The 20,226-nt window shown below is 42.4% G+C and overlaps 2 protein-coding genes across 5 annotated transcripts in view; one reads left to right on the top strand and one right to left on the bottom strand.

The window, feature by feature from the left end:
* Window positions 1-331: 331 nt before the first annotated feature.
* LOC121724626 (60S ribosomal protein L27a) lies at window positions 332-3,647 on the top strand (the record flags this gene model as incomplete). Its single annotated transcript, XM_042111318.1, has 5 exons — window positions 332-445; window positions 955-1,018; window positions 1,133-1,208; window positions 1,371-1,545; window positions 3,467-3,647. Coding segments are annotated over 5 exons (558 nt in total), but the record flags the coding sequence as incomplete, so codon positions are not given.
* Window positions 3,648-5,397: 1,750 nt separating this feature from the next.
* LOC121723600 (DENN domain-containing protein 2B-like) overlaps window positions 5,398-20,226 on the bottom strand; it is a 27,340-nt gene continuing 12,511 nt past the window's right edge. For all 4 annotated transcript variants that reach the window (XM_042109425.1, XM_042109429.1, XM_042109428.1 and 1 more), the window contains 12 exons: window positions 19,266-19,453; window positions 18,481-18,590; window positions 17,058-17,127; window positions 16,279-16,356; window positions 14,618-14,758; window positions 13,606-13,754; window positions 10,310-10,487; window positions 8,526-8,567; window positions 8,025-8,136; window positions 7,001-7,240; window positions 6,182-6,268; window positions 5,398-5,890 (listed from right to left, as the gene is read on the bottom strand). In XM_042109425.1, coding sequence (XP_041965359.1) covers window positions 5,856-5,890; window positions 6,182-6,268; window positions 7,001-7,240; window positions 8,025-8,136; window positions 8,526-8,567; window positions 10,310-10,487; window positions 13,606-13,754; window positions 14,618-14,758; window positions 16,279-16,356; window positions 17,058-17,127; window positions 18,481-18,590; window positions 19,266-19,453 — 1,430 coding nt within the window. In that variant the 3' untranslated portion in view covers window positions 5,398-5,855. The remainder of the gene's footprint in view (window positions 5,891-6,181; window positions 6,269-7,000; window positions 7,241-8,024; window positions 8,137-8,525; window positions 8,568-10,309; window positions 10,488-13,605; window positions 13,755-14,617; window positions 14,759-16,278; window positions 16,357-17,057; window positions 17,128-18,480; window positions 18,591-19,265; window positions 19,454-20,226) is intronic.

Below are 20,226 nucleotides of genomic sequence, written 5' to 3'. Positions count from 1 at the left end.
AAGTACACAAACAATCTGGAGTATAATTTGTCTTACAAAATTAAGTTATTATGTACGCTTTTTTACGTGACAGTGTTCCGTTTCACCAGGAGGGAAACCTTGTTTTGCAGCCTTCAAAATGAAGTCAAATTCTACATGGACACTATTGTTGGACTCAACAGCCGAAAAGCTGACAGAACTATATGTATATGCTCTGATATTATGTCCTCTTTGTGCTGAATTCTTGTACCCCTATTTGTTATAATTTGTATGGTAATTTGTGTATAATAAAAAAATAAAAAAAATAAATAAATAGACATTCTCTGGTTTCAGTTTCAGCCGTCAGACATAAATTCATCCAACCAAAGCGTGGCGCTGTTGCATTTGGCTGAAGATAGACAGACAGTCTCGAACATTAACGCGAGAATTGCGTCTGCTCTCCCTCTCTCCGATTTCCTCCAAGATGGTGAGTATCATGAAGAAAACTTCCACCGGCGGTTTTTTAGAAAATCTATCGTCATCCAGTATTATTTTAGTCCATCAGTTTACTTGATATAATCGGTTGGACAAAATGTCTTTAGTGCTTCTTTTACATGCTAGTATTTCATTACAATTCCCATGACAAATTGTATTTTGAGCCCAGCCTGAATGTCAGCATTTGTCTGGACCGTCCCTGCTCGATAACTGCTGTACTTATTTTGTGGTCTGTGGGTGGATAAACACAAGTTGCAGTGTGGATTTAGCATGGCCTCTTTGGATTTTGTTGTTATTATTATTATTATTATTGTACTGTACAGTTGGGGACTATCTGTACACTAGCTATCGCATTCTTAGCCTAGAAGTCATTAGCTAATGCCGCTAACGTTAACCTACTTGATCATGTGTGAGGTGCTCAGAGGTGCACATCTCATGCATGTAGTGATGCTAATGTGTTCTTGTAAGTTAACATTGTTAATATGGGTGATATCGTTTTAGCCTACCAAGAAGACCAAGACCAGGAAGCTCCGTGGGCACGTCAGCCATGGACACGGCCGTATTGGTGAGTACCGTCGGCTAACGATAGGCACTAGGTGGCCAGATTGTGATAAGTTCATTTTACCTATGATAAGACAAAACCCCAAGTAGCTAACCACCGTTTTTTTCCTGATGTCAGGTAAACACAGAAAGCATCCTGGAGGTCGTGGTAATGCTGGTGGCATGCATCATCACAGAATCAACTTCGACAAATAGTGAGTAACCGGTTCGAATATAAGTACATTGCTTCAGATTGTTAACGTAAACATCAGAGGATAACCCTGATACTATAAACCAAAGCTGTGATTTTGGTGGTAGAATTTAGATGTCTGTTATGAGCCAGAAGTATGTGGTCAGACTTTCTTTTCAATTCCCAGCCATCCTGGGTACTTCGGTAAGGTGGGCATGAGGCATTACCACGTTAAGAGGAACACCACACACTGCCCAACGGTCAACCTGGACAAGCTGTGGACGCTGGTGAGCGAACAGACCCGTGTCAACTACAGCAAGAAGCCTGATGGCCCTGCTCCCATCATTGATGTGGTCCAAGCTGTAAGTATCTGAATGTCAGCTATGTTAGGCTACTACATACCTACTGGTCTGTTGATTTTTGTTATGAGGTCAAACCCTTTTGTCGGTTGTCAATCATCTACTGTGTTGAAGTCCTTTCCTGGAATTGCACCTGGGAGTATTTTTTTTGTTTTTGTTTCATTATTGTTATTAATACATTGGATAGAATGTCCCACAATCTCTGGTTGATTTTGTGGTGTTTTGCATGGGAGGTAAGGATGATGGATGTTATTGATTGAAGTTTGGGCCTTAACATATGTTGCTGCTTATTTCAGACAGACTTACAAGTATGTGATTTGTCAAGTTGAGTTAGCTCCAGTACCTTAAAATATTCAGCGCATTGTGTTGCAACATCTAGATGTATTATCAGAAAGAGAGAATTTTTTTTATTTATATAGCACTTTTCAAGCATTGAGCACAAAGTTCTTTACAGACAAACATGAGTAGTGCTTTTTCTATGCACAACAAAAGTGCTTCACACACAAGACACAAACAAACAAACAAATATAAGATGCCGAAAGAGTGGTGTACTCGCCAGCGTACCCTTGACTAAAGACAGACAACAGACAAATGAACAAATAATAGGAAAGTCCATGGGCAATGATGACTGCATGGCTACAGAGTAACCTGGTGGATTTGCTGGCAGTCTCGAGTGCTCTTGAACAGACCCCACCCAGGCAACGCCATAGGGCAATGCTAGGCCGTCTTCAGGGCTCTGGATGCGCCTGTCGGTCAGATGTCCTGAGTGATTTCTCTGGGCAAACAGACTCTGGAAAAGCTAGCCCGACTCCGTACGGTGGCAAAAGTAGCCAGCATAGCCCAGTAGCTTGGCGGACTTCGACAAGGCACCACCTGTGTCCCAGAGCCAAGGTGTCCCCAACCAGGTGCTGGAAGTGCAGCTTAGCAGGCAGTAGCAGTTAATCATGCCAGCGATGGATATCAGACCCATTCCAGTGCAGTCCAGTCTCAGCCTTGTTAAAGGACAGTAAAGGCAATGTATGAGCCAGTGTTTTTCACAAACCGTAGCATTGTTACTAAGTAAATCCCAATATCTCATGTGCTGTACTTCAGGGCCGTTGCTTTTGGCGAGTGACTTCTACATTAATATTTATTTTTTTTCCTTATTGGCTTCATTATGTGTGTTCTTCAGAGCTTTTTCCAGTGGTGATTTTTCATTTATTTTTCCCATAAATTGCTACTCAGTGAGTGATCCTTGGGTGTTCTTGGCTAAAGCGATAATAAAAAATAAAAAAAGGTCGGTCAACTCATTCACTGTGGTTGTGGACCTACATTGTCGTGTAGATGCCTAGCATCACCTGAAGTTCATTGAGAGTTTGACTTCAGTCTACTCACTACGTGTTTGTGTGTCTGGTTAGGTTTTTAGTTGATGTCTGTTTAAAAGCAAACTGACCACACAATGCAATGTTACAACAGTTAGGCTACCTCTGGCAATGGATATGGATAAATTACCATTTTGTGCGATTTTCCCATGAGCGCCAGAGATGAGGTCTATAATATAAAGAAAGGCACCTTGTGCTGTTTGTGTAGCATCTTGTGACCCACTGAGCTTGAATATTCATTACAGAATTACTGAACATTCGATTTGTCCATCTCCATGTATAATCAGGCCTTGAGAAAATGGGTGAGGAGGTAGGAGAAAATGGTGAAATGCCTCGTCATTACTTTGGAGGTTGACCAGCAAACTCCCTGGTTGCTGTATACTAGTGACACTACTACTCAATGTGCATGTAATGTAATTCTTTTCACACTGGAAGATTGCCACAATGCTGGTTGTATTGTAGCGTACATATAACATTTTAAGTATGATTTGTGGTGTTTGCTTGTAGTTAATCAGGGTTGCATTGGATGCTAATGGTAGTTCTCTCCCTCTCTCTCTCTGCAGGGCTACTTCAAGGTGCTGGGTAAAGGCAAGCTCCCCAAGCAGCCAGTCATCGTCAAGGCGAAGTTCTTCAGCCGCAGGGCTGAGGAGAAGATCAAAGAAGTAGGGGGCGCTTGTGTCCTGACTGCATAAGCACTCACTGCCTTTTTGTTTTTCAGGAATAAAAAATGTCGGAAAAAAGAAATGACTTGTTTGTGTGTGTGGTTACTCTTATAAACTAGGGTTATGCACAGTTGAATAATGTAATGGCCCTTTAAGACTGCTTCCATACAACACTAAAGAAAAAAATAACATTAAATGAGAGTTTCATAGAGATGGTTACTTAGAATAAAGTTGAAGTGTCAGTCAATGTATTCTGCATGGCTATTGCCGATATGAGCGCTCCTAGTTCAGTGTAACATTGTAGATCATTTCTTTTTTGGGGCAGCCATGGCCTACTGGTTAGCGCTTCGGACTTGTAACCGGAGGGTTGGCGGTTTGAATCCCGACCAGTAGGAAGCGGCTGAAGTGCCCTTGAGCAAGGCACCTAACCCCTCACTGCTCCCCGAGCGCCGCTGTTGTAGCAGGCAGCTCACTGTGCCAGAATTAGTGTGTGCTTCACCTCACTGTGTGCTGAGTGTGTTTCACTAATTCATGGATTGGGATAAATGCAGAGACCAAATTTCCCTCACGGGATCAAAAGAGTATATATACTTATACATTTTGAAGGATCAACGTTGGCCAGACACAAACTACCTATACCATACAGGTTTCCCGCAGGTCATGGAATTTTGATCAAGTCTATTCCAGACAGAAAATCAGGAGATCATTTTTTGAGCAAAGTCCTGTAATGCCAGAGAATTTTGTTGTAGCAGTTTAAACCAGTGGTTTTCAAAGTGGGGGGTGCCAGGGGGGCCTCAGCAAGTTGGAAGGAAAAATAAAAGCAACAAATACATTTGAAAAACTTAAAATGTAAATTACTATGAGGGTTGTTATACAATGCCATTATAATAATGTGAGGCATATCTTAACATTAAATTTCCCATGATAAGGACTGGGAATAATAGTAGAGTGATAGCTCTCATATAGCAGAAAGCCCCAAATACAATTTTTACACACTGGGTGCTCCATCGCGAAGTGCTTGTGGCTAAAATAATTATTAGGATTAGCTTAATGTATTTTTACATTTGCCGTAGTATTGTCGATGGGTTTAATAACACATCAAGGGGGTCCTTGGCCAGAACCTAATGGTATTTGGGGGCCCTTGTCGTGGAAAAGTTTAGGAACCCCTGGTTTAAACTTTACTTACCAAAATATATTAACACAAATATATTTCCATGCAGAATTAGTTTATATCTGGATATTAGCTTCACTGCTTGCTTGACCAGTTGTGGTTAGCCCAAACTTGTTTATTCAATGTCCATTTGTTCATCTCCCACTCTAAAAAAAAAAGTCGAAGATTCTTGAACGGTACGCGACGACTCTGAAATCTTTGGTCAGTATATTGTACCATTTATGTCATTATGTATTGTTAGGGAAGTCATGGAATTTTACATTTGACTTAGAGTGGGAACATAGTATGAATTGCAACAAGGCCCCCTGACAACATCAGGCTTCAATGATATAATCTGTGTTTCCACATTGTTGACATTGTGCCCGTCACTTTCCTGGGGAGAATGGCAGTGTAGGAGTGCATTCAGATGTGATTAAATTGATTGCTTCACAGGAAATTAATTCAGGATGCTGCGAGTAGGCTACTATGCTTTTCTAGAGTTTGGCAAAATGCAGGCACACCATGTTGGTATTCTTTTGTTTCTTCTACTATGATTGCTCAAAGTTTTCACCTATTCCTGAAAGGAACGGCCCTGCAATGTTATTTGTTTGCATTCCTTTTATTGATTAGGCACAAACACTTCATGATGTTTGCCTTTTATGTACAACAGCAACAATCCAAATATGCTTGCAAAACATTTTATTGTAAAAATCTTGTGGCCAACAAATAGCTTTCACTGCCTCTGAAAAATGAGTTCAATTCTTTCTTGGAGTGTGTTGTAATATTGAGATATCAAGACATTAGATGCCTCTGATTCCATTAAACAAACCCTCAGTTCAGTCTCTATATATTCCAACGTAATTAAAGGGAGCAAACAATTGGTACCTTCTGATATAATGCTTTTGATCTTTCTCCCCATTTAAAAGATGTGAGAACAAGACTTTGAACCCTTGCTTACAGGTCATGTTGTAATCTTAAACTTTTTGTAGTATTTATTGCTATAAGACTTATTCAAGATAAAAAAAAACATTTACAGTTTCCAAACCAGTATAGACACTGTACAAGCATCATGTGTAAATGATAACATTTACAAAAGTAATCCAAATGAGGATGTAGTTGAACAATGTGCTTCTTTTGATGTCAGTTCTTTTTCTGCAGGAACTTAATTTTACTTCCTGTGGATTAAAAAAAAGAAAAGTTCAGTGCACATAACAAATGATTGTTATAACTTGAAGTAATATATAACTTGAGGCTCATGTGTAGGTTCTCTATGATGGTTGGTTTGCATATAAAACTAATTCAAGGATGGATAGATAGAATTTAAGAGGTGCAAAGGATTCTCCTTTTACTGCTGATCGAGAGGCATTTCAAAATTTGGAAACATTAAGACAGCCTTCAAGAAAGACACTTTCAGAGCTCACTTTATGTACCCTTGTGTAGTTTCCTGGAGTGGTTTAGTAACTCACCCAATCCTCTGAAGAACCTGTTGACTCCTCCTTGCTCTGTCTCAGGGAGTTCATCAAGGTACTGTTCCACACGCACCTCAAACAGACCTGCAGGGAAAGCGCAGAGTGCAGATTAACCATTTAAAATATTAAACCTTGAATATGAAGCAATATGTCATTTCAAGTACACAGGCTACAAGCTGAGAATCTTTCTACGAAGGCTTTAACATTTTTAAAAACATTGTTAAGTCTCCACCAGGAGGCAGTCACATGCCATAATCTCAAGACAACTTTTTAGGACCATTTTGATCAACAGTTGATAAAATAGTGATTACATGTTTGTGTATGCAACACTAAGTTAGTAGTAACATGGGCATAGAATGTTAACATGGGTATAGAAATGATGATAGATGATAAATTATTTATTAATTATTTACATATTGCTTAATTCAGATACAGGGTAAAACAAAAGAAATGTGTTGAATAATTAAGTTCACAATGACATTTTCAAGTAAGTCAAGTAAGTAATCAATATTCTGGTTTTGGCTTGGGAGACTTAACACAAGCTGGTTAGAATCAGCAGAACCACCATAGGGTTCAGGTGCACAATTCAGATATGTAAACAATGGATCAACAAGACCAGCGGATACCCACACCATGAAATGAAATTCCAGAAGCTGACAAGTAGCCAAAAGAGTCAGGCTTAAGAGTCCAGTCAACTCAACCATGGTCCTTTACAGTTGACATGAAGACAGTCACAGACGGATGGCAGTCAAATTGGCTTCAGGTTAGCTTGGAGTATTGACTAAGGTCAAAGGTCGTCGGTGACAGGTGTCTAACCTTTGGCACGGCTGGTGCGGAGCTCCTGGTCCTGGATGAAGCCATGGAACATCTGCGACTCCATAAAGACGCCAAGGAAGCGCCGGACACTGCGTGAGGCCACTGCCTTGCGGAAGGCGTCTCGTTGGAAGAGGCGCTCACCGCCGGCCGCATGTGTCATGAAGAGCGGGAAGTGGCCCACCGTCTCCAGGAAGAAGCGGATGAACGCCTCTGACACCACGCTGTTCAGGGAATGACTGTCTGTAGGACAGAGCATCAACTCAACACATGACACTGGTCACTCATTGGTTAAAGACCCTTTCAAAGACCCTTTCAAGTTCCTAGAGGAATTCTGGTTGAAACGTTCAAAACCAATGCAGATACTTTGAAATGAAAAAGAATCTAAGACTTTAGTGTAATGCTCTACAAAATGTTGACTTTAAAACTTGTTTTTTGAACATTTGTTTGTCCCCAAGTTACCAGCTCAACGTTGTTTTCGGTGCCACTGGAAATGCCTTTGGAACGCACATGTTTGTTCATGCAGTTGAAAGAGTCTATAGATTTAAACCAGTTACTATGACAGACAGTGTTTTTTTTTTCTTTGACATCACAGACTGATGGGCATTATCTCAAAACATCACAGGTGTATTCAAATACATTGGGAGCTAGAGTGTGTAGACGCCTATTGTTTTTGTTTTGTTTTGTTTTTCAAATCTCTGTCCAGTGCCCGATTAAAGAAAGCTTCTTTGAATGTGCATGTGTTTCTTTTTACTGTCCTCTCTCTAATCCTGATGGTAGAACAACCACTGAAGTCTGCTGCTGTGGAGGCAACTTGGAATAGTAATAAAACAAAAACGACAGTCCCAGGGCCTTGAACTGAACGAGTCTGAGGTCAGGGATCTCAGTATGTGGTCTAAAGATGAAGTAAGCGACCAAAAGCTCTTCATTCTACACAGTCAGATATTTTCACTGCGACAAAATGAGTTAGGATAGACATGTAATTCTGACAAGCAATGTTGTATTTGTGCCGTCACGGTTGTCCTACCGTCCTCAGATTCGCTGTCAGAATCCTGGCCGATGAGGTCATCCCTCTGCTCTAGAGCCTGCTCCAGAGCAGCTTGGAGTTTCCTTGGCAACAGTGTTGCTTCGTCATCTATCTAATGAAAACCACAGAAGAGGAAAACTGGGTTACCATGGTTTTCCCAGACAGAGTGTTTTGGGATAACAGAGGACAAACTATTTCCTTTCTGAGCAGTGTTTCATTTGTAGACTCTGGGAACCCTGAGTCCAAGAGACAAATGAGAACTCGAACATCTTGTCAATTAAATATAACACAGTTACAAGTAGGTCATTATGCAGATATTTAAATAAATACTACTTAAAGATATGTTTTTAAATTATATTGATCTAAGAAGTATATACTCAAACTTCAAAGGTGACTACCGTAATTTCCCAAGTAGCCGAGGTTTATACATTGATTTTAACTTACACAGAAAATTACTGTGTAAAACATGTGATAGAACATGTCTTTTGGTGTAGTAATTACCTGTCTAATAAACCGGTCTGATCGCAAGTCCACCATCAAAGTCTGTAACCAAACAAGGAAGAGGAGAAATCACCCATTTCTGACATTGGACACTCACACATGGAATGGATTATTCACATTTTACAACCATGAAATCACAAAAGTTGATAAGATGCACAAATATGGATTTACAGCCTTCACATTTCTGAAACTGATTAACAACAGAAGAAAGAGGATGACAGACATCAGATTAGTGAAATTACATCCAGAACATTAAATATGTCTGCACACATAACTGCACAAAGAGCCAGTGCTCACTGGCTGTGAAAGCACATACTCAAGGCATTACTGAAGGGTTAAACTCAAAGGACTCGTTTAACGTTGGACGTCATCCACAGAGCCACGTTAACTAGCAGCTGTGAGCTGTGGCGTTGAAAGCCGCTGAACTTCCCAGCTCCGCTCCTAGGACAGGATGCCCTGCAAACTTGTTTATTGGGGTCCACAAGTGAGCAGTTCAACAACCTCGGGAGGCACTTTGTTTCTGCTGGAAATAAAATTAATTTCCGGAACAAACACTCTCCGGGACGTGCTGGAACGTCGCCCGCCTCCAGCTTATTTTGGATGTTGTGCTGTTTTCCCAAATGGCTTCAGCACCCCCCCCCCCCAACTCCCCCCTGGAGATGGGGTATGTGGGGGAAGGAGGGGTGTGGGGGTCACGCCGGTGCCGGCCCTCAGCGTCCCTCCCTGGGGTGCTGTAGTTCATGGCTTCTCTCAGAGGCTGACCTGACCATCTGCCAACCTCTGGAGCAAACCCTGGATCTCTCGCTCACTGCTACAGCACAGCACAGCACAGCACAGCACAGCACAGCACATCCCGCTAGCTTACACAACAGCCGTTACACAACTTTGCTGTGCTCTAATACTCTGGATTGAGCATTGCTCTGGCAATGGTATCATCAGGCCAGTGGAATGTGAATCAAAGAGGAATGCATGAGAGTGGAGATATGAATATGTATAAGTATAACAAAATACACACACACACACACACACACACACACACACACACACACACACACACACACACACACACACACACACACACACTATGCATATGTCAGTCACACACAAACACTATGCATAAGTCAGCGATTGTGCAGGAAGTCGCATTTGTTTATGTTTATGTTTATATTTAAATGTATTAACAGACGCTTTTTCCCCAAAACACATGTAGGCTACATTACACGTACATTAAGTCAAAAAAGGGTTGTTCCACCGCGCTTCTGAAGTCACGACTGGAGCTTCACGGGAGAGGACCGATCATGTAGAGAAGGAGAAGGTTCACCAGAGCACACAGAGATGGCTTTAAATTTCTTCATGGTGCACAGCAATCGACTAACATTTCGACGCGTCTCATCTGTCTTCGTGTCTTCGCCAGTGTCCATTGAGACATGTCGAAACGTTAGTCGATTGCTGTGCACCATGATAAAAGAAATTTAAAGCCTAAATCTCTGTGTGCTCCAGTGAACCTTCTCCTTCTCTACACATACATTATATTTTAACCAAGGACCAAATGAAACACACGAGGGAGGTAGTTCACCCCAGGCTGCTCCCACTTTGTTTGTTACCAGTTTTCCGAGCCTGGGCTGCCTACAGAGACTGTTTTTTTTTACAGTGTACTCATGGAACGGGCAGCTAGCGTGTCGTGAGGAGATGATTGCTGAATGTGACATAAAAATGTTATGGACTTGAAATCGCGTATGGCCGCTGACTGCACCTTTAACTTGAATACACATACACAGACTGACCTCCTCGAGTGGCATCTCTTTAAGGCGTGGCAGGGAGCTGGAGAGGAGACCCACCAGGAAGGGCGTGGGGCAGCACACCATGTCCAGCATGGGGGCGGGCAGGACGGGGATGAAGGTGTGCTGCCAGGAGAACGGGTACAGCAGTGCCACCACAGCATGGGCACAGCTCGACAGGGTACTGCAGAGGGGGAAGGAAGGAAGGAAGGAGCAAAAAGTGTCAATGTCAATGGATCCATGCCAGATCCATGCCAGATCTGGGCCAGCTGGTGAAAGCGTAGACTGTATATATATATATATATATATTTCCCTCACAGGATCAAGAGTATATATACTTATACTTACTTATATATATATATATATATATATATATATATATATATATATATATATATATATATAGTCTATGGGTGAAAGTGTACTGCTAGCATAGCAGGGTTAGATATGATCATCTGAATATCCCCACACAAGTTTAACTTCCACACAATGTGTGTGTGCACATTTGTATTTCTCCACACTTCTGCTGTACAGTAGGTAACAGGGCATGCGTGTGACAGGGGTTAGTTCCCACTCAGGGGTCAGGCACTTTGTATGTTGCCTCCACTTCTGCCCTCACAGCAGACGTGTGTGGAGCTTTATTGACATGTTTATTTCTTTTGTCTTACGTTTCATATGCCACTTCTTTGTCATGCATTTCTATGAGAATGGTCTTATTGTATTGTGCATCTTATGTATGAGTTATATTGTTTTATTTCTATGCATGAGTCTAGTCGGTGCACATTGTAAGATTTTCTCAGCTGCAGGTGTAGTTAGCTAACTAATTAGGGTTCAATTGGTTGCTGGTTGCTAGCAGATTAATGTTGTTTTATCGAATGTAAATGCATAGTATTTTGAAGTGGTTTACCTATTTTACTTGGCAGGAGCTGTACACGAATGGCTGGCTTGCTCAGTGCCTGATGTTTATTTTATTTTTCTTCACATCAGAGAGTAATTAAGCACTGTAGATGTGTGCACACAGATGCAGACACTTTTACTTTTTCAAAGTTTACGCTGTAGAAGTGAGGTAACTTTATTAACATGCTCTCCATTCCAAATTCTTCTACCCACAATTCCCTTAGACCCCTTAAAGTCATCTCCTGTAGATAGGATTTAGGGATGGTTGCCAGGTCACGGAAACCCAGGCCCAGAGCTGTTGCATCACTCCCACACCACGCAACACAGAGAGTACGAAGGAGGGGAGAGACCTCCACTGTTACACCAGAGTAAAGCAAAGTCAGTAGTACCACTGCTTCATAGGGTGGTGATAAGGGCAGAAGACATAAAGCATTATTGAGTAAGCAGATTCATACCCAATCGGGGTCGGATGCTGGAGTCAGAGGCTATCTGCCACTGAAAGTGTGCTGCCATGGAAAGAGCAGCAGCATCAGCTTAACTGGGTACCAGAGAGGGGCAGAAGGAAGAAAATGTCAAGTCAGCAGAATCGTGCCCCCTCAGGTGTCTAAATCAGTGAACATAGCTGGAGAGGGTACTGAAAGGGACAAAGGGAAAGACAGTCAAGTCAGCATGCCAGACCTGTAGACAGAAGCTATCTGCAGCTGATGAGGGGACTGCCAAAAAACAACATGTGGATCCTGATCCAGACATGGATAATCATGTAGGAGGGCCAAGATATGGTGACCCTACCATGTACTCTATGAACATCTGAAGTAGGCAGACCATAGATCGGACCAGTACTTTTTAATGTATAAGTGAGAGGACATATCACTAGCGCATGGGCACAGCAAGGCAAGTTATAGGGACAGCACAGAACGCAATATGATTGATGCTATTCATTTACCTTTATTCATTTAGCAGATGTTTTTTCCAAATGCTCTTCTGAACAAACTCCACTGGGTGCTGAATCCTTATTGTAGTGTAATGAATGGATAGAAAAAGGACAGCACTCACAGATATGAAATCACCATTATCCCATTAATGACCATTATCATGCTGAAAAATAACTTTTGGCTCGAAACATCCATGGGGTGATTAAAAGTTTTTTAAGGAACTTTGAGTGCTGTCCTTTTTCTATACATATATTGTCCCTGGAGCAACTCAGGGAGGGTAAGTGCCTTGCTCAAGGGCACAACAGTGGAAGCTGGGATTTGAACCCACAACTACCAGTAATCATGGTTTCAGGGCTGGACTGGGGCCACAGGAATCTGCAATGTTGGGTTCAGCAGGAGTCTCTCCGGACAGATGAGTATCCACATCACATAGCTGAATTCTATTTGCATGAGGAAGATGCCAGTTCCTCCAGGACATAGAGATCTTTTGTTTTCAGTGCAATATTACCACCAGAGTCAAAGAATCTGCATTATTTGTGATTGATTAATTTCTGCATTAGTTGTGATTGATTAATTTCTGCATTAGTTGTGATCGAGCATTAGATTTAAACTCAAAATCACCGCAATTTTAACCACAAATTTTGAGAATTCCTACCCCTTCAAGTTCCTGATGGTACTGATTAAATATAGACAGCTGCATCATCTCATGGCTCTGCATTGACAATCCCCAGTCAGCCTCTCTGCGCCCAGAGCCAGGAACGAAGAATGGAGAAGGTCTGTGCGATGTGAATGTCCTCTGGACAGTCGCTTCAGACACAAAGATGAAATATTCCTACCTCTGACTGAGCAAACATCTGTGCACGCTCAGCAGTCTCTCATTTGTTTTCTCTTCCTTAGCAACGATGAGGAAATCACTTATACATTCTGAGCGGTCTGTCTTTTTTTAATACGTCGGGGAGGCCCTGATATGATTATACTGTATGATGGAGAGATCTATGGCCATCTCTGAGTGCCATGTGGGGTTGTGATGTTTGTTTGGTGTAATTCATATGAACATTATGCTGTTATGGGATCTGTATGGGGGAAACCTGCACTGAGGGAGTGACTCAAGCAGTTCAACAGTTGCTGGATGTTTGGACACAGCGTGATATGATTTGCCTCATCATCTATTCCATTTGAAATACATTTAGATGAAATGATGAATGATTAGACTAACTGCATACATTGCACAAAAGATAATTCAGAAAAAGTTTGTCATAATGTTGGCCCTAACTGGAAAGACATTTAGCATATGTCTAAATACTATGTTTACATCACCTTTGCTTTAAGTTTGGATTTACAGGAGAGGAAATGTAACTCACAGCATCTAGTTCTTAGTTCTTAGTTAGCTATTAGATACTGGTATTGATTGGGCCCTGTTTTGGCCCACACCTGGTTCTGACTCTGCTGTAATCCAGTTCTAAGCTTCCTCACCTGAGTTTGTCGGCTACGAACACAACCCTGCGCTCGAGCAGCAGCGAGGCGAAGATCCGTACGATCTGAGGCACACTCAGGCAGCTGAACAGACTCTGCAGGTCGACATGCTCCAGACGACAGTCCGCTGGACGCTGCAGTTCCATCACCTTGGGCACACAGATATTCACAGACATATTAGAACACACACACACACACACACACACACACACACACACACACAAACACACACACACATACACATGTAGTATGTATGTATGTGTGGGTGTGTGCGTGTGTAAATGGAAGCATGTGTAATGGGGGTGTGAGTGTGGGTGTATGTGTGGTTTGTGTGGGCAATAATGGGTACGGTTAGAGGGCCTTGAGGAGAGGCTGGCTTTGCCGTGGGCTCAGTGTATTCTGCTGAAGTCGTGGGCAGAAGCCACAGTCACTCTCCCTAGGCCTGGGGTGGAGGAGTGCAGAGGCTGGGCTCGGTTGAGCTTTTCTATGTTCATTTACTACTCTGCTTTCTCTAAAGCTGTACACTAATGTTTTCATAAACATCCTGTTATGCCACAATTAGCTACCTTTGATAGTCGAGCAGATTCGCTTAAAGTATTATGTTCAGACGTATGAGAACGTATGTCTCATTGAATAAGCCTAATCATTAACGAGTGCATGAGTCTAGGTCACCAGCCACAGAATGCCACAATTAGCTACCTTTGATAGTCGAGCAGATTCGCTCAAAGTATTATGTTCAGACGTATGAGAACGTATGTCTCATTGAATAAGCCTAATCATTAACGAGTGCATGAGTCTAGGTCACCGGCTACACTCTCTCGGATGTAACCTCTACTTCATGAGTCAATTCTATCTCACTTTACAGATCTATCTCACTTCTACCAAATCACAAGGGAAGCCATGTTTAAATTACTAATAGGAAAAATCTAAGAATAACTGGGTCAGTTGTTCATTCATTTCTGGATTTATACTACAAATAAACGAGAGTTCCAGGTTTCGTCCGAACACTTACCTCATTTCCTGTTCCAGGCAGGAAGGTCTTGACTCGGATGGTCTTGCCAGGGGCTGGGAAGGGTGACTCCATCAAGCTTCTCATGAAAGGGTAGACCAGAGCAGCGGATATCTCCCTGCGTCTCTCCACCTCGTCTAAGATCTGACAGAACACCAGAGGTGAACATGGGCGAATGTTTGCGAACACTTTCAAAACAATTTCAGGAGGTATTTCTCCACAAACATGTTGGGAGTTGGACAGAGAGTTACCGTTGAGATTGAATGTTTGAACAAAATCATTCAAATGTATCTGTTCAGACAAACATGTTTTCCACGAACGTTCGCCTCTGTTTAGGGAATATGAACGAACTTCAGCATTTTCATAAACAACAAGAGCACGGCCAGCATCACAAAGACCATTGTCATTAGATCACTGTGTAGTAATTATATAATTTGCCATCATCAGGACCACCAAAATCTTCATCTACATAATCATCACTGTGTTTATCATGGTTATGGCATTTTGCAGATACCCTTTCTCCAAAGCAATCATGAATATACTGTAAATTTAAGCATCTTCATCAGTACAATCACCACCACCATCATCAACTTCATTAACATTTTCATCTTCATAGACATCAAACAAAAAAGCATCATCACCACCAAACATCATCTGCTTCATATTGTCATCTTCCTCCTCCTCCTCCTCCTAATCATCATCATCATCATCAACATAGCATCCGACACCAGTAATCATTACTTGAGGTGAACAATAGCACCTTTGCATACACAACCAAACTGGTATCACCAATCAGTAGGCAAAAGTTCAATTACTGAGTGCACTGCCACTCACATGAAGGACAGTTGTGAGGCCAGATATTGGCAGTATTTATTCCTCAAAAAAGCCTGAGTTTAACCTCCATGTTGTTTTGTTTTTAAAGATCACATTCCTCACATCACACACTTCCACTGCTCTTGGGAAAGAATGGCCTACCGACTTCTCAAATAAGCAGTGCAATGAAATCACTTCAGATGCTTTCAGATATCCTTGGTTATTAAAATGTTAGTAAACACAATGAGGGCTTATCATAAACTGACTAAGAACATCTGTGTTCTCTTCTGCTAAGCCAGCACTGTAGCAATAAACCCACTTTGCTGTTTTGCATTGTTTTGGCAAAGTCAACAATGCTTACAAAATAACCAGTTAAATACTTTTAATTTCATGATTCTTGAGACCACTGTCATAGATCTGATGTGAAGTTATGTATACAGATTTAGGGGGTGGAGAGTCTATGAAAAGGTACTTCACCATATATCTCTGTCCGTGTAGACATACTCTGGCTGGTAAGATAAATATGCTGTTCGAGTCTAAACTCCAATCTGGAGGTGCTTCTCCCTCTCCACTCTCGTATGTAAACACATTCCCAGGGTGCAGAGGGGAGTGGGAAAGTCCCGTCCGGCCAGGCGGAGCGGAGCGGAGTCTGATCCAATCTAGGGCCCGTCATTCCCACTCACAATCTGTCATTCCCGCAGTGGTCAGAGCAAAGCGGAGCAGGAATATTGATTCCACATGTGTGGGGGTGGGATGGGTGGTGGTGGAGTGTGTGTGTGTGTGTGTGTGTGTGTGTCTGTGTGTGTGTGTGTAAGGGAGGGGTGATGGGGGGGGGGGGGGGGGGGGTTCACCTTGGAGAAGAGATCAAAACATCCCAGACGACTGATCACACAGTAAACTTCAGGCAATCGTGGAGCCGAACCACTGGGCTAGAGAGAGAATGGGAGAGAGAGAGAGAGAGAAAGAGAGAGGAAGAGAGAGAGAGGAAGAGAGAATAAAACAGAGAGGGAGAGAGAATAAAGAGGAAGTGAGGACAGTTACAGTTACAGAGTACAGGGGGATAGAAACAGCTCAAAGGGGATGATTAAACATGAACATACTGCAGTTATTCTCCCTCCTGCTGCCTTATTCTCACTCTCTTACTCCCACTCTTTCACCCCCTCTCTCACTATCTATCCATCCATCTCTCTCTCTCTCTTGCTTTTTTTTCTCTCTCTCTCTCTCTCTCTCTCTCTCTCTCTTTCACACACACACACACACACACACATACACAAACACACACACACACACACACACACACAAATACACACATACAGACGCACAGATGCAAACATACAGTTCATATCAGTACCATTCCCTGGAAGCGGATGCTGGTAATAAACAACAGTCAGAGAAGCTTGATAAAAGCAGATGAATTACTATAGAGAGATTGTCTCTGTTTTCCTTTAGGGATTATAGGATGAGGCTCTCTCCCGATATCGCTAAAACAATATCCCTCCTCTCTAATCATGTGACCGCATCTGTAGTCACCACCCGCATATTTAGGCTCCGCGAAAAAAGCATACATGAGGCCACAGAAATAAACACGGGCCAACCCCACATGAGGGACTAGAAGCTCCCAACCACTCACCAGCAGACGTCTGCAGTACCCGAAGCGCCTGCCGCCATCCTCACCCGTCAACATGAAGGAGAAACTCTCACTAAGGGGAACAGAAACAAATCTTAATCATGTAACAGTTAGCAGAACATATGATAATCTACAATAAATAGTATCTCTCTCTATGGTATATTGTAAGACAAAAATGCCACGATGAATGTATGTAATGTATCACTGGCCAAAGTCATTAAGCAATAATCTGTCAAATGGTTGTTTGCTGAAATGGAGTACCAAGTGATAGATGACAGTTATCAATCCCTCTGCACAGTCACAACCTTTAATCCCATAATAACAACACAGTCGACTCCTTTAACCCCATAATAACAACACAGTCACCAGTTTTAATCCCATAGTAACAACACAGTCACCACCTTTAATCCCACAGTAACAACACAGTCCCCACCATTAAATCCCATTGCAATGACACACTCACCACCTTTAATCCCATAGTAACAATACAGTCACTACCTTTAATTCCATAGTAACAACACAGTCCCCACCTTTAATCCCATAGCAACAACACACTCACCACCTTGAATACCATAGCAACAATACAGTTCCCACCTTTAATCCTATAATAACAACACACTCACCACCTTTAATATCATGGCAACAACACACTCACCACCTTTAGTCCCAGTAACAACACAGTCACAACCTTTAATCCCATAGCAACAACACAGTCACCACCTTTAATCCCGTAGTAACAACACACTCACTACCTTTAAAGAGACACCAGGCAAGCCTGATGCTTTTTCTCTACGAAACTCCCTCTCGCTCATTCTGAAGCTCTTTTCCTTTTCTTTGCATCTTCCGTCAAGGGTTTTCGCTGCTTCTTCGCCGGCTCTGCCATTATACACACGTTTGCAACAATCGCTAGCGTTTCGTTAGCCTGCCTCTGTGCTGTAAACTGATCCTACTTCGGTCGGCGGGTACGATACACTGAACTTGCAAGCGGGATATTCTGCCTACAGGCAGTAGGGGCGGGCGAGAGAGTCTCCATTCGCCCTGTAATGAGTAATTTAACCATATACCGACTTACGAAGATGAGTAATTAACACAAAAACGTTGCCTGGTGTCCCTTTAATCCCATAGCAACAACACAGTCACCACATTTAATCCCGTAATAACGACACAGACACCACTTTCAATCCCGTGGTAACAACGCAGGTAAGGTCATACATACACTTGCCCTATTTGCTGTGCTGGTCATATGTGGTCCCACCTGCGTAGCTGACCGTAACTGCTGGTCATGTCTACTCATATCTAATGCTGGTCATACCTGCAGCTCTGATCGTAACCAATATATGCTGGTCATATCTGCTGGTCATACTCCACAGGTTGTGACTGTTACACTGGTCCAACGTGTTGTACTGGTTGTAACTGGTGGCCATACCTGTTGTATTGGGAGACGGGGCACCAGTCCTTGGCATCTGGGAAGCAGAACTGGGGTATGGCTTTAAGTCGCTGCTCTGCTTCTCTCATCTGTTTGGTTGGACGATCCAGCTGTGGGGCATCATGGGAATTTTACTCTACAGAACCCTTTCATCTCTCTCCTTCCATCCTCTTTCACCTACTCTCACAAACTTCTTGTCTTATTACTCCTCATGGGAAGGAATGACCACATTTTGTCATAGTCGGTATTGGGTTTGATACTGTCTAATATATTTGCACTACACTGAATATAGCTATTGTTTTATTATCATTAGAATTATTGGCAGGAGACATTTTATGTGAGAGTGTTTATTATGGCTATCCAACTAATTCATTGTGTTATTTATGATTGTTTGACTTGCTTGCTTGAATCCCTATGGTCCTTCTTTGGTGGCTTTCTTACAGTGAAAGCTTAAAAAACAAAATAAATAAATAAATGCTGACTTGGCTAGTCATAACGATTCTTGTAGTAGTACTAGCAGAGAGGGTTGAAGCAGAAAGGGTTGAGGTTAGTAATCAAGGATCTTTGGTACTAGTTGTCATTATAGTAGCTGTTGTTCAGTGTATGTCTTATATGTCTTATATGATGTAATTGTTGCCACTGTAGCAGTTGTTGTGATATGATGCCTATAGTGATATGATGCCTATAGTAGTAGTCATTCTAATAGATGCTATGACACAACACTGTGTTCTGTAGTTGTTGTGACACAATGCAGTGTACCATAGTTGTGATACAGTGCTGTGTACCTTGGGGAACTGGTAGGAGACCTCTGGGGCGTAGGAGCTCTTCCCCGGCCTCTTCTTCAGCGACACTACCAGGAAGTGCTCAAAGAGCTCCCTCCTCTCCTGCCACTGCAGTAGCTGCAGCTCCAGAGTGCGGTAGCTGGGGGACCGCCGCAGCAGAGACTGCAGCCGCAACAGCCTCTGGATGTGCACTGCAAAAAGAGAGGGAGGGAGAGAGAGGGGGAGAGAGAGAGAGAGAGAGAGAGAGAGGTGAAGGGAAATACGGCAATAGAGAAAAGAGAAAGAGGAGGCAGAAAGACAGAGGTGAGAGAGAGAGAGAGAGAGAGAGAGAGAGAGAGAGAGAGAGAGAGAGAGAGAGAGAGAGAGAATTTGAGAATGAGAAAGACAGGGCAAGAAAAAAAAAGGAGACATATATATCTCATAGCATGGAATTCATGAGTACAACAATAGCAGCTTTCTTTCAGCAGAGCTGGCTTTGACATTACACTCTAGTTGAAGTTTGAAGTTAGGAGGAGTGAGAGTGAATTGGGGAGAAAAAAAGAGAGAGAGAAGGTTGAGAGAGGGAAAGATGGAAACTGTGAGGGGGGGGGGGTGGCAAAAGGGACATACAGCGAAGGCCCAGACAGAGTAAGAGACAGCCACAGCTTCCACAAGTTCCTGGAAAAGAATCTAATGATGTGTAACATCTTTTTGCACTTACAGGTTAGTTTAGTTTTTCTTGATTTGCATGGAATCGTTTTGTTTTTCTTTAATTTTTGATTATTTTTCATTGTTATCACATGTGTGTGTGTGTGTGTGGACAAGTCTGTTTCTTTGTTCATTCTGTCTCCTACTCTGTACTTTGGCAATGGTGTACAAAATTATGGTCAAGCCCATAAAGAGAGACAGAGCGTGAGAGAAAAAAGGAAAGAAGGAAGGCAGAGGGAGAAAGAATGAAAGAGAGGGGGAGGAAGGAGGAGAAACA

The sequence above is a fragment of the Alosa sapidissima genome, chromosome 11 (genome assembly GCF_018492685.1).
Source record: "Alosa sapidissima isolate fAloSap1 chromosome 11, fAloSap1.pri, whole genome shotgun sequence".
In the NCBI taxonomy this organism is placed as follows: domain Eukaryota; kingdom Metazoa; phylum Chordata; class Actinopteri; order Clupeiformes; family Clupeidae; genus Alosa; species Alosa sapidissima.
Note: the sequence above shows the minus strand (reverse complement) of the source record. Positions and strands in the feature narration are given on the sequence as shown.